At 35.1% G+C, this 12,615-nt stretch overlaps 2 protein-coding genes across 2 annotated transcripts; one reads left to right on the top strand and one right to left on the bottom strand.

Annotated features, from left to right (window-relative positions):
- Positions 1-1,596: 1,596 nt before the first annotated feature.
- LOC119635608 (dnaJ protein homolog 1-like) lies at positions 1,597-4,452 on the top strand. Its single transcript, XM_038030488.1, has one exon. The coding sequence runs from the start codon at positions 3,370-3,372 to the stop codon at positions 4,390-4,392; it is 1,023 nt and encodes a 340-aa protein (XP_037886416.1). The 5' UTR covers positions 1,597-3,369; the 3' UTR covers positions 4,393-4,452.
- Positions 4,453-6,218: 1,766 nt separating this feature from the next.
- Positions 6,219-10,667, bottom strand: LOC119635609 (dihydropteridine reductase-like). Its single transcript, XM_038030489.1, has 2 exons — positions 10,635-10,667; positions 6,219-6,999 (listed from the first exon to the last, which is right to left on the bottom strand). The coding sequence occupies exon 2, from the start codon at positions 6,945-6,947 to the stop codon at positions 6,240-6,242; it is 708 nt and encodes a 235-aa protein (XP_037886417.1). The 5' UTR covers positions 6,948-6,999; positions 10,635-10,667; the 3' UTR covers positions 6,219-6,239.
- Positions 10,668-12,615: the final 1,948 nt, after the last annotated feature.

Below are 12,615 nucleotides of genomic sequence, written 5' to 3'. Positions count from 1 at the left end.
TACAACCACACACACACACACACACACACACACACAAATACGTACTACATAGACACAATTCATTCTCTAAATGCATTCAGATTTTATGGAAAAGCAGATAAAGAGAGAGAACGTTCTACAGGCAAACCAAAAAAACACTTACTTACGTACATTTATTCATTGAAAATTAGCCAATAATACCATTCAAGCCGCATAACAATTTGGTTTGAATTTTTTAGACAATTGCTATACAGTAACACAATCGGAACGTTGGCATACAAAGCAAACAAGTGCAAGAAGATGTTCATACATTTTTTGCAGCATCCGCTGAATTCTTGATTTGATGAAAGAGAAATTCACAGAAATTCGCGTTCGGATTGAAAAGTGAAACTTGCGAAGGATGCATCGATACCCGTATAATTGCGTATACATTACGCAATAGTCGTAATAGTATATGTTTGGACTTATATGCTTAATAGGGTTACGGTAAAGAGTATCTTTTAAGCGTTACATAATTTATTCAAATTTGTTCGGTGAATGATTTCCATCTTTCAAATGATACGGCCCAATAAAGTCGGCAAAGTATTTATTCTTTTATGGTCGCCATGATTTTTTCAGTTTTTTTTTTGGTTATCCGGACAGAAAGCATAGAGTGAATGCTTTAATAGATTAAGTTTCAATAAAGACTCTTTAGCGTACGCTTTGTCCTCAAAACAAGGGAAAGGTATCTTTCATAATCCGTGTAATTTGTGTCGGTCCTAATGTTCTTTAAAGTTGCTCTGAAGTTTGCACGGGAAAATTCGGATAATTCTTGTGCGTTATTGGTTCACTGCTTTCAGATAATTAGGTTTTCTTGTCTGTCTTAAATATTTGCCAGACAATGCAGCTTTTCGAATACCTTGCCTTGAGTGCACTCATGCGTATGAACTATGCCAGAAATCATTTACTTTTTATACGAAATAATCAATAAACAATACTGCGCACGTTGTAAACGCATTTGTTTTCGAAAGTAAAGATAAATGTTACGAAGATTTCTCAGAAGCTTAATGCTTGTAATACATCCTGTATATCCTTCCATCCGATAGCTGTAATGACAACACTTATTTCACATACTTTTTATCGTTAAGCTTTCAATGTTGGTTTTTGGCTTTTTACATACTATTTTAGAAAACCATTTTGTTGCTATGAATTTCAATTAGTTAAGAAAAAAAAAAAGGAAATTATGTTCATCCTGGAAAAAATCTTTTGATATCTATCGCTTGATTGTTAGCAAATAGAAGAATGTAAGCCTAATAGGGGCAGGAAATATAGGCATCCTACTTTATAAATATAGGTTTATCCATTTCGTGGTACGGTTTTGCCAACCCTGTTTTAATAACATATGCAAAACCGAACTGTCATCCAGGGCATCATGGGTTAACGGCATTGTTTGCCATTTTACAATATGAATCGTTTAACATCTTTCGAACACATTAACCATTAAATGCATACTGTTGCCAATTGTCTACATTCCAATTTATCTCAAATTTCAAATCAAGTTTTTAAACAAATTGAAGTAAAAAAATTAGAAATTAAATAAAATTGGCAACAAGCATTTGGCATTTAAGTGTAAAACTAAAAAAAAAAACACTATGCAAAATTTGCTACATAAAAGGATATGAGTTTTTAAACATACAATCGCAATTACATCGCTACGTATTTAAGCTTTAGATAGTAGAAAATTGCTATCAAACGGCTGATTCTGCTATAGGTATGTATCGTGCATTACGAGCATGATACATGGTCGACTCTGGTCGGATTTTCATTTCCAACCTAACAAAATTCAATTAACGCAAGACCCAAAGCTGGCTAAACATGCAATGCATAGAAGATATGTTGTTGATTGGGTGCTCGAACAACAGCGTTTGAATGACGATCTTTTCTAATTTTCTTCAATGGTGAACCTCATTTTTTGCTTTGGGAATGTGGCAACAAGAAAATCGTCGCATCGTCGTGCAGCGAAAATCTGCAAATGAAATGCTGTTGCATCCCCAAAAACATCAATGTATTGTGTGGCATTTGGTCTGGAATTGGGATTGGCTCGCAGTCGTTTGTGTGTAATGTAACTCAGATCGCAAAATCTGATCGCTACAGTCGCTTGATTACCATTGTGTTTCGCATAAAATTGCAGATATACATGGTGAAGATATGCGTATATCAGAAGGACGATGCCATGCAACGCGTGTCGTTTTGGCATTGCTACGCGAGCAATTACACGACCCTCAAGCCATTGGTGCTTTGAAAACAAACATCTGTCATGCTATGGCCGAGTTATTGCGCGTTATGTGCGTACAAGCCATCGAAAATTATTTCAAAAGGATCCAGGCTTGTAAAGTGATTCGTGAAGGACATTTAAATGATTTTATATTCTGCAAATGAAGGCAAGATTCAAACAATGTATTGGAACCCCAAAATGGGAAACCCCAGGGCAGCAAAACGCATAAAACACTGTTGCTTAGCCATAAATATATCGTTACACATACACTACTGCTGCAAAGTCAATTGCTTGAAGCGAGATACGACAGCTCGGTTTGAGGGCGTGGGGTATCTACGTACCGTTGAATAAGAAACTCTCTAGCGCAAACTACTATGAGGAAGTTAGGAAGATCGCAATGTGATTGCGCATCGAATTGTTATTCGGAATGGGGATGGCACTTCAAACGGTTTCATGTTATTCTTATTTGTACTCAAATTCGCGAGAAGGTCGTTTTAGTGCGATCAACTCTTTCACCTAAATAAGGCGAGTATTTTGAATGGATTTGACTCTAGCCAAGAGCTAGCGCGCCATCTTTACAAAAGCAAGTTCGCAACGAGGATATAACTTGTCGCAATACCCATTCTGTTTGCAATAGAGCACTAAGTTGAAAGGAATAGAGATCTGTATTTCACATTGAAATGAGTTTTAAGATACAAGAAACTAAGCGAGATCTGTGTTTTACTTGTCGCGTTCACAATTTTAAAAGTTGTGATAATGGGCTGCTGGAAATAGGAGCCTGGAGCTTTCTTAAAATAAAGTGCGGATTGCTGCCAAAGAGCGACAAAGAGAAAACAGAGTTTACGTTATTGCTTACGGATAATTTTTTTTTCGACATATTGACGAATCTACTTTGAAACGAGGAAACAACAACAACAAAAAAAAAATAAAATAAATAAAAAAAATAAACAAAATTATGGAAATGAATTTTCCAAGCAAATTCTTAAAGTGAGAGGAGAAAAAATAGATATTTAAAAAAAAAATCGGTCATCAGATGTATATGAAAATTTTGAAAAGTTGCACGAAGATTATCCAGAAATCAGCAGAAATTTTGTGTCGTGAAAGTGATTTGGAATTTAATAGCGCCTAGAAATACTATGGGTAAAGATTTTTATGAAATTCTGGGCATAGGTAAGGATGCCAACGATGATGAGATCAAGAAAGCGTATCGAAAGCTAGCATTGAGATATCATCCGGATAAAAATAAAACGCCACAGGCTGAGGAACGTTTTAAGCAGATTGCGGAAGCGTATGAAGTATTATCCGATAAGAGGAAACGCGATATTTATGATCAATTCGGCGAAGAAGGGCTTAAGGGTGGTGTGCCGGGAACGGCGGGCGAATCGAATGGTAGCTACACTTATCATGGGGACCCGCGTGCCACTTTCGCACAATTCTTCGGAAATTCCAATCCTTTTGGTATATTCTTTGGTGCAGAAGATTTCAGTCAGATGTTCGAACAGCCGACTATATTCATGACTGCCGATGATCTTTTCGCTCAAATGGGCAGCTCTGGTGGTCCATTTCGCTCACGGTCTGCTCAAAGTAAACCAAATCGTAGACGGCAGCAACAAGATCCCCCCATCGAATACGATTTGTACGTCTCTCTCGAAGAAATCGATAAGGGTTGCGTGAAGAACATGAAAATCTCGCGAATGTCAATGGCAAGTGGCCGGCCCCGCAAGGATGAGAAGATATTAAACATTAACGTCAAGCCGGGCTGGAAATCGGGAACTAAAATAACTTTCCAAAAAGAGGGAGACGAAATTCCTGGAAAGATACCCGCGGATATTGTTTTCATCATCAAAGATAGACCTCATCCAATATTTAAACGTGAAGGCACTGACTATAGGTATACTGCCAAGATCAGTTTAAAGCAGGCATTATGCGGAACAACCGTTAAAGTACCAACATTGCAAGGCGATAAGATCACATTGAGTTTGTATAGCGAAGTAATAACACCGAATACAGTCAAGCGGATAAATGGTCGAGGTTTACCATTCCACAAAGAGCCCCATCGTCGCGGTGACTTAGTGGTTTCGTTCGATATCAAGTTTCCCCACAAAATACCAAAATCACTTAAGGACATACTTGCAGAAATGTTACCGAACTCCGATTGAAATATCTATCTGTCTGTTTGCGACCTGTTAACACCTCTATCTAAAGAGTACGGGAGCACGTGCAGTGCTTGTGTGAATACTTTGCAATCTAACCATCTAAGCCTTTATAAGAAAATTGTAATTATGAGTGAACCTACCTTAAAAATCTTTTCATATATAGGACTATTTTCGATTCCCATTCCTTTCCTCTTTGCGATGTCGTTACATATCTAACTTTTATATCTATCAAAATTTCTCTCGGATTGTAACTGTATGTACTTTAAAAAATAAGTTTAATCTAAACTGAAACTGAAAAGAAAAAAAAATATATATATGTAAATTACGGCAGACGTGATTGTAGTGCAAAATCATTGACCTGATAGGCTATGGTGGAATGACTTGGCGAAAGATGTGCATTCTCTGCCTATATGATGAAGTTGATAAAAATCGATCGAGAGAGAGAGAGAGAGCGAGAGAAAGTTGTTCAATAAGTAGTATTCCCTTTCACACCTCCCTGACATCAAATCATTTAGTTGGGGAGAACCCAGCTCTGAAGCATGATTTTTTTTTTTCGTAAAGGAAGTTTCAGAAATCCTACGAAGTATATATTTATATAGATGTTTTTGCACGCAGCTGAGTATTAAAAAAAAGATCAAAGTTCGTCGGAGCGGAAGCTCGCAGTGGAGCCTAAACTGGTCTCAACCCCATTTTTCTTAACAAACATTTGTGGGTTTTTGTTCGTTATTTAGAAAGTATAAAAGTTAGAAGGCTGATATTTTCCACATTTTCTTTACGAAAGACACTACTCTTTGCGTGGAAAAATTCGAAAAAATTTCCCATGCACACACAAAGTTACAAGTGATTAAATTTTATTTTTTTAGTTCGTTTAGTTTTAGAGATGGATAGCAGTAGGATAAATGCCCTTAAGCGACACTCATTCAATTAAAGGCCGACATAGCGATCATGATTGGTGTAGCAGGCAAACCAGTTGCCAGTAAAAGCAGGGGACTTCCAACCTCATGTTGTTACACTTCCCCGAAAAGCTTAAAATACTAAGACGATAACGGACAAAAATATACGAGAAACTGATGTGTATAGATATATATCAGATATATATCAGACAGATGTGTGTATATATATATACGTATAACTGCATCCATACATTTATGTATGCATATATATATATATATATATATATATATATATATGTAAGAGCCTTTTTCAAAAGTAAGCTTGTGGTGACAAGCGCACATTTTTTTCATGAACGGCAGCCATCCAGAGGGAAGTTGGACAGTTGGTTTGAAAACTTCATGTTTAAATATGCAATTTTGTTAAGAGAAATCTTTTCACTAAATCACTAAATTAATTTCCCATATAACTATTTCACAGTAGCTTAGCTGAAAGCTTCTCTATAGGCCTTAAAAACTTCTCTGAATACCACTGATAAATCTGAACATAACTTTTACTCAAGCTGATCGTAAGTTGTGAGTATCCATGAGTAGGCAACGAGTGTTCATTAATTAAGCAAATATGAAATTTGGGTCAATCCTGAAGGAGACAGTATTAGGAAACCGCCTTGTTTCACTCTTTCAAACCCCTTTTCGCCGTGCGTAAAGCGCTCGATTTAAAGTGTTTCTTTTCCATGATCCGTAACTCGTAGAATCTGCCGATTTTCTCCATTTATATGTGAGACCTTTTCTTGCTCTAATTTTCTAAAATGGCAAAAAATAATTTGTAATTGGCAAAAAAATGTTAGGTCTTCTCAAGAATCACTATTTAGATGAAATTTGAAAAATATCTGTACAAAATTTCGTTTAAAGATTTTATTAGGTTCGATGATATTCATTTGATATTATTAGAGAAAAAGCCTAAAATTCACTTAGATAAGTGGAGCCATTTTCGGTGACAACTTGTAGGAGAGAGCCACTTTTGGGGCGTTCTTCTTGTTTAGTCCACTGATGAAAGTACGTTGCTATTTCCTTAAGTGGAGTCCATGAACTAAAATCTGCATTTGGCATGATTTTGCGGTTCGTAGGAGTGTCCAAAGTAATCGGTAATATAGAAACAACAACAGCATCATCAGGTATACCAGAATTTTTAGCCGCCAATGAACGCGTGAGTTGGTGTACGCCAGCCTTGGCTAAGCCGTAACCAATCATGTCGGGTGTACCTTCTAAAGCAAGTTTAGCACCCGTTAAAGCAAGCAAACCCTCAGGCTTGAGATGATTAGCAGCAATAGTCGCCGAAATTGTAGAAGTCCACACGCTCTGACGCCACATCGTATCGGCCATCTTAGCCAAACCAGTTTTAGCATTGCCGCCCGCCCAACCGCCTGCGACGCATATAACAGCATCTAATTTATTATCTCCTAAGGCAGCGCCAACTTTTTTAAGAACGTCCTCCTCTTGTTCGATCCATGAGGCATTGCGCGAGACAAGAATGCCAGCATCGGCTTGCTCATTGTTATTAAAATCGACGCTGCTCACCCAAAAATTGTTTTCTTTAAAGTGCGAAACACACGCCGCTCCCAAGGCTCCTTTACCGCCATATATTAAAACACGACCCAGAGACATCATAAAATCTTTCGCTCTTTAACAACCGGTCCAATTTATACGTTCGTCCTCTTTGCTTGAAAAGAAATGATTTATTATATATTTTCAATATAAACCTTTTTGTCGAAAATCTCAAATGTTACTACGTTACAGGGAAGCGACAGTAGAAAAAAAATTCATTTTAATTGAAATTGCGGATTATTTTCATGGAAGCGAGACATTTGATGTTATTCGCAAAGAAAGGTGAACAAATTTCCCGAAGGCAATTTTATGGGTACGGTATGTCGCCTAAGATGTTATAGGTGTCACTTCTCATGACGGATCGGCTGCGATACTAAAGGGTACTGAGGGTGTATTTTTTGAGCGCTTATTATGAGCCAGTTCTAGACTATTCTTTGAGTGCTTTACACCCATTAATTCTTGCTTATCTTGGACAGATGACAATTCTTTGGATTGAAGCCTTTTTCTGTTGTTCTAGACCATTTGTGGTACAGGCTTTTTATTAGGTTTATATGGACGCATTTAACGCGCAGAACCAACTTTTATTGTACCTATCGATTTGGAATCATTTTCTCATCGATCTAACTCTTGTCTGTTCGTGTGTGCATGTGATTATGTGTTCAAGCTACAGGTCGCAATTTTTCAAATATTTTTGATGAAATTTGGTACACCGACGTGCTTTGATTGAAGGATGAACGCTATTGAAAATGATTTGAATCGGTTCAGTTTCTCGACCACTTCCCGTATAACAACTTATTTGGAAAAATTCGTTATATGAAAGCAATTCCAATTTTCAAAATTTCTTGACGAAAGTGTTTAATTAATAGTATTTCGTCATTTTAAATTGGTGTGAAAACTTTAGACCACTTTGGGCATTATTTTGAATTTTGTCTCTTACAATGAAAGCCGAAGTACATATGGGAAAAAGATCTAATTTTTAGAGCTTCATCATGAAAATCAGATCAGAATAGTAATTTAAGATAAAAAAATTAACGGTACCAAATTTGGGCCAACTCAGCATATTTTTTGGATCCTACCCTATATATTTAGATTTCTACGAAAATTGATCCTATGTAAGGCAGAAACGTCTAAGTTTTAATATGTTATGATGAAACTTAAGCCATAACAGTAATTTAAGATAAAAAAAATTCATTGTATCAAATTTGAATCATAAACGCCAATTTTTGGAACCTACTCTATAGAAGATAGATTTTTACGAAAACTTTTTTTTTTTAGGGCAGAAAAGTTTAAGTTGTAATGTGTTACGATAAAAGTTGATTCGCAATCATAATTTGATATACAAAATTAACGCTACAAAATTTGGATGACGTATGCCTACTTTTTTTAGGTCATATCTTATATAATCGTTTGCACGAAACTTATTGTTTTTGATGCCAGAAGTATTTTATGATGAAAATTTATCCATAGCAGTTTGATATAAAAATTAACTATGCTTAATTTTAAATATGTATCCCAATTTTTAAACCTCCTGGGCCATCCAACCATTCTTACGGAAAGTAAGTCTTTATTTGTGAAGTGATCTAATTTTTAATATAAAGCTCCTCGATTGTAAATGCATATAAAAAGAGAGTACAGTTTTTACGTGGAATAGCAAAAATAAGCATTGTTAGACCATGCGATGTAAGGTATTTAATAATCGATCTGACCCGACTGTAATTTTTCCTCTTGTTTAATTCATATTTCGTTGTGCATGATTTTTGAAAACAGGTGTCGTTATTACGTATGCATTTAATAGGTGATAGTGCAGTGCATTACAAAATTCGCATTTTGTTACTGAATCTTTCATTTTTTTTCACGGTGCTATTCTATAAAGAGTTACACACCATGATATTAACCATTTTTTTCATGCACTAACCAATTGAATCAAAAATAAAAAGCGTGCACAGAGAAAAACAGTGATCTCTCTGTTTGAGCCCATAAATGAAATTTTAATAAATTTTTAAGTATATTCCTTTTCGGCAAATTGGATTCACTTGCATACATATATCTGTCTACGGATTCAATACAACAGAGATTTAATTTCATGAATTTGTGAAAATTCTTGATATTTTTATACATTCCTTGCACATCTATTCCTTCTGTAGTTGAGAAGAAAAATTGACCAAAATAAGCAAGAAATACAATAAATGTAAGAAATTTTAAATTAAAGTGTCAGGACGCTAAAAATGAAATTGCCATGAGAGATAATTTTAAATTTCTTAATTCCGAAGAAAATTTATCATTTAATATCTTAGCTCCCAAAATCCGAATGTAGCGGCCAATTAATATTCCTACAACTGATATTGGGGTTAAGGTGCCAGTGTTGAACTAAAACTACTTGACTTTCCTTTTAAAGGCTTAGTTCAACACCAAGACGGTCTGTCTTTTTGTTTAATTGATCCGTACTAGATGATGATTTTTTTACTAACACAATATCGTTTGATAATTTTGCTAAAGATTTAGCCCTTTGTTATTTTGAATGGACTTGCTTAGTCTTTCGCACGAAAAATTCAGCTTTTAAGAGTTTAGTTAAGAGTTTAGTTTTAGAGTTAAGTTAATATTGTTTGATCTTCGAAACAATTTATTATAATCAAGTCTTTAGCCTAATTAGTCTTGTTAGCACCAAAGTTTAGTACTATGTCACTAGGAAGCACCTTTTCAATGTATTCATGATACTTTAGCGTAAAATAGTACAGTTGAGGTTTTCGTTTAGGGCGGAAGTGTTAAATGAATACTGATCGATTTTTTGTTGAGTAACAACAATTTAGTATATAACAAATCTAATCATAATCGGAACCAGTAGATATTTGTTTCTTAAATGATCAGTCATTCAAGGTCATTCATGTAATGAGGCGATGGTTAAAGAGAAGTGGAAAGGCAAAGAGGTAGGCAGGTAGGAGTTGCTGAGCTCTGACAGATGTATGCCCGATTGGTACGCGATAAGCTTTTACTGACAAAGCATTCACTAAAGCTATCGCTTTATATCAAGCGTAATTATAAGATGGCGGCATGAAAATTGATATGCGGACTTGATTCTTAACTACTTGAATATACGCCATAGGTTTCTTTGTTCAAATTTTTTGTAAGCATTAATTACATATTAATCAGATGCTAAGGTAATGATGACTTAAAACATATATCTTGCTCCGTAATTCTGTCTTCTTCTTCTTTCCTCTTATGCAATCACTCATACTATATTATGTTATAAATTCGTTCCATATTATCTCAAGTGTCCTACTTTAAGAAAGAATATATTTTTAGATTTATTTTATTCTAGTCGTTGTCTGTTAATACGTGTGTAACATTTTTTACATTGATTTTACAAATGTTTTAAAAAAATTGGTTTCTGTGAAATTCAAATTGCTTTCCTTTTGGTTGTGTACTTTCATTTTCTCTTATCTAATAATTGCTGTAATTTTCGAATAACATTATTCTCGGCTTCTGTGTCGAGCACTTTGCACATACCAGCATACATATCAATTGTCACATTAAGAATTCATAAAAAGCAACTTGAAAATATCCACAAGACGCTAAGCGCAAGACACATTAAACACAAAGCAAACGAATCTACACAAATGCATATGCGAAGAGCGATGCTCATAGGTAAGCATATGTATCTAAATGTTATACAGACGGACAACTGTTGCCAGCTTGTCAGGCAAGCAGTCAAATGATCAAGTAAACATATTCATTTTAACACTTTACCTATACCTTTACGAAAAGCTCAACTGATTGTATTGCTGTGGTTGTTGCTGTTATTCTTGCTGCTGTTGTTATTGTTGTTGTTTTGAAATCAACTGGAAAAAGAGCAAACACATTGAGAACGAATTGAAGTCATTTTCCAAGCATACATTACGAAACAAGAATGCATTAAAAAAGAGGAAGAAATGAAGAAAATGCAGTAGAAAGTACTCAGACTAAAAAATGTCTATTTTCGACTACTCATGCAAAGTTAAATGAAAAAACGCAAACACTTCCCCTCCATATAAGCCTTTCATCTTTAATGGCATTTACCTTAAATTACTAACGAAATTGCGATAATATTCCCAAAGATTTGCGTTGATTTCGTTTCGTGTTTTTTGCAAAAATTTTTAAATTTTGTGAAAACTTTTCGACCAGAGAAAAATTTGTTGTAATAATTTCTGCAAATGGATTCCTACATGAATTGTGTGCATTGAATCCAGCCAGCTGGCTATCATAAAGTAGTAAAAAACTATCTTTACCTTAGAACGAATTTCGTATATCTTAAGAGAAGATAGAAAAGTAAGTTACAAGTCGCTAATGTGGTCTTTTCATGGGAAGTGCACGAAAAAGTAATCTCACGAAATTTCCACATTTCTGTATATCATTGCCTCTCTCTTGCACTCGTTTTTCTTTACTCTTAACATCGTGGTAGAGCGAATATATTTTATTATTAAATTTCATAGAAGTCATTTTTGCTACACACAAATATATCAATAAAGATATTTCGAGGATTCTCGTAGACACAAATCGTGAGTCCTGAATGGCCTTAGATTGCTCAACGAAAAGTATCCTTACTGGGCTCTTTGTATTCTCTCAGTCTGACAAGACGAATGAAAGAATTTGATATACGTCAGGCTCGCGTAGGGAGAAAAGAATAATAATATGTAGAGCACTGAAGATTTGTTTGATGTTAAATATTTTAAGACATATACGAGAGTGTATTTATTTCCCAATAAGAAGAGAAGATGCGGCTAAGAGATTTGAAGAGTTTATATTGGATTAGATTTCATAAAGCTGTCATAAGAAAAAAAAAAAAAAAACGAAAAGAACTTATAACGTACGTTACATCACCTTCGTTAGACATATACGACATGAAAGTTTGACATCTCTGAACAATTTTTGATATTCTAACTAACAAGAGAATCGAAGATTTGAAGATGGCAGACATCGTCATTAACTCAGCTGACACGATAACAATTCATCTTAAGTTAGTTATGGCAAAGGGTTTTGTAATCTACTGACCATTTTCTAGCTTAAAAATTTGCTTTTTTCGTCATTTTTGAGGGATTAACGAGAACAGAAACGTTTAAGCGTAGGGTACTTTAAATGCAATTTCATATCGTTTGTCATCAAGTTTTACACTTGAAAAGCTTCACGTACCTTATGAGAAAATAATGAATGTATTTATGAAGAAAATTTTTCTTCTTTGTCTCAGTTGAAGATCTTTAGGTAATCGACTATTAAATCCTTACCTGAGCTTATACACCTCATCTTTTAGAAGAATTAATAAGAATTTGCAATTTTCAAGGATAGCATACTTACGCTTCTTATTGTAGCACTGAAATAACTTGTCCTTGCTAAGGACAAATTATGTTTTTTCCTTTTCCTAGAGGTTGCAAACTTACTTTGATATTTTCAAAGGAACTTTTGCCTTTCCGTTTTAACTATGACGTTTAACGCGTGCTTCTTCAAAGTACCAGCCAATGTCGTTATGGAATAAGGGCGAAAGCAAGGCATTGAATCATTTCCTATAACTTCTAGCATGCGCACCTGCTTTGTGCAAGCCAGGAAATACCTAATAAACTACGATACGAAATATGAAAGAATACGGACTGCAAAATGATGTCGGGATGAATACTGCATGAATACTGTAAGAACAGTCGACATATCGCTCGAGCCACATATCATCAAGCCACAATTAAGTAACCATACGACTGCACATGCTTGA

Source organism: Glossina fuscipes, unplaced genomic scaffold, assembly GCF_014805625.2.
Source record: "Glossina fuscipes isolate IAEA_lab_2018 unplaced genomic scaffold, Yale_Gfus_2 27, whole genome shotgun sequence".
NCBI lineage: Eukaryota > Metazoa > Arthropoda > Insecta > Diptera > Glossinidae > Glossina > Glossina fuscipes.
Note: the sequence above shows the minus strand (reverse complement) of the source record. Positions and strands in the feature narration are given on the sequence as shown.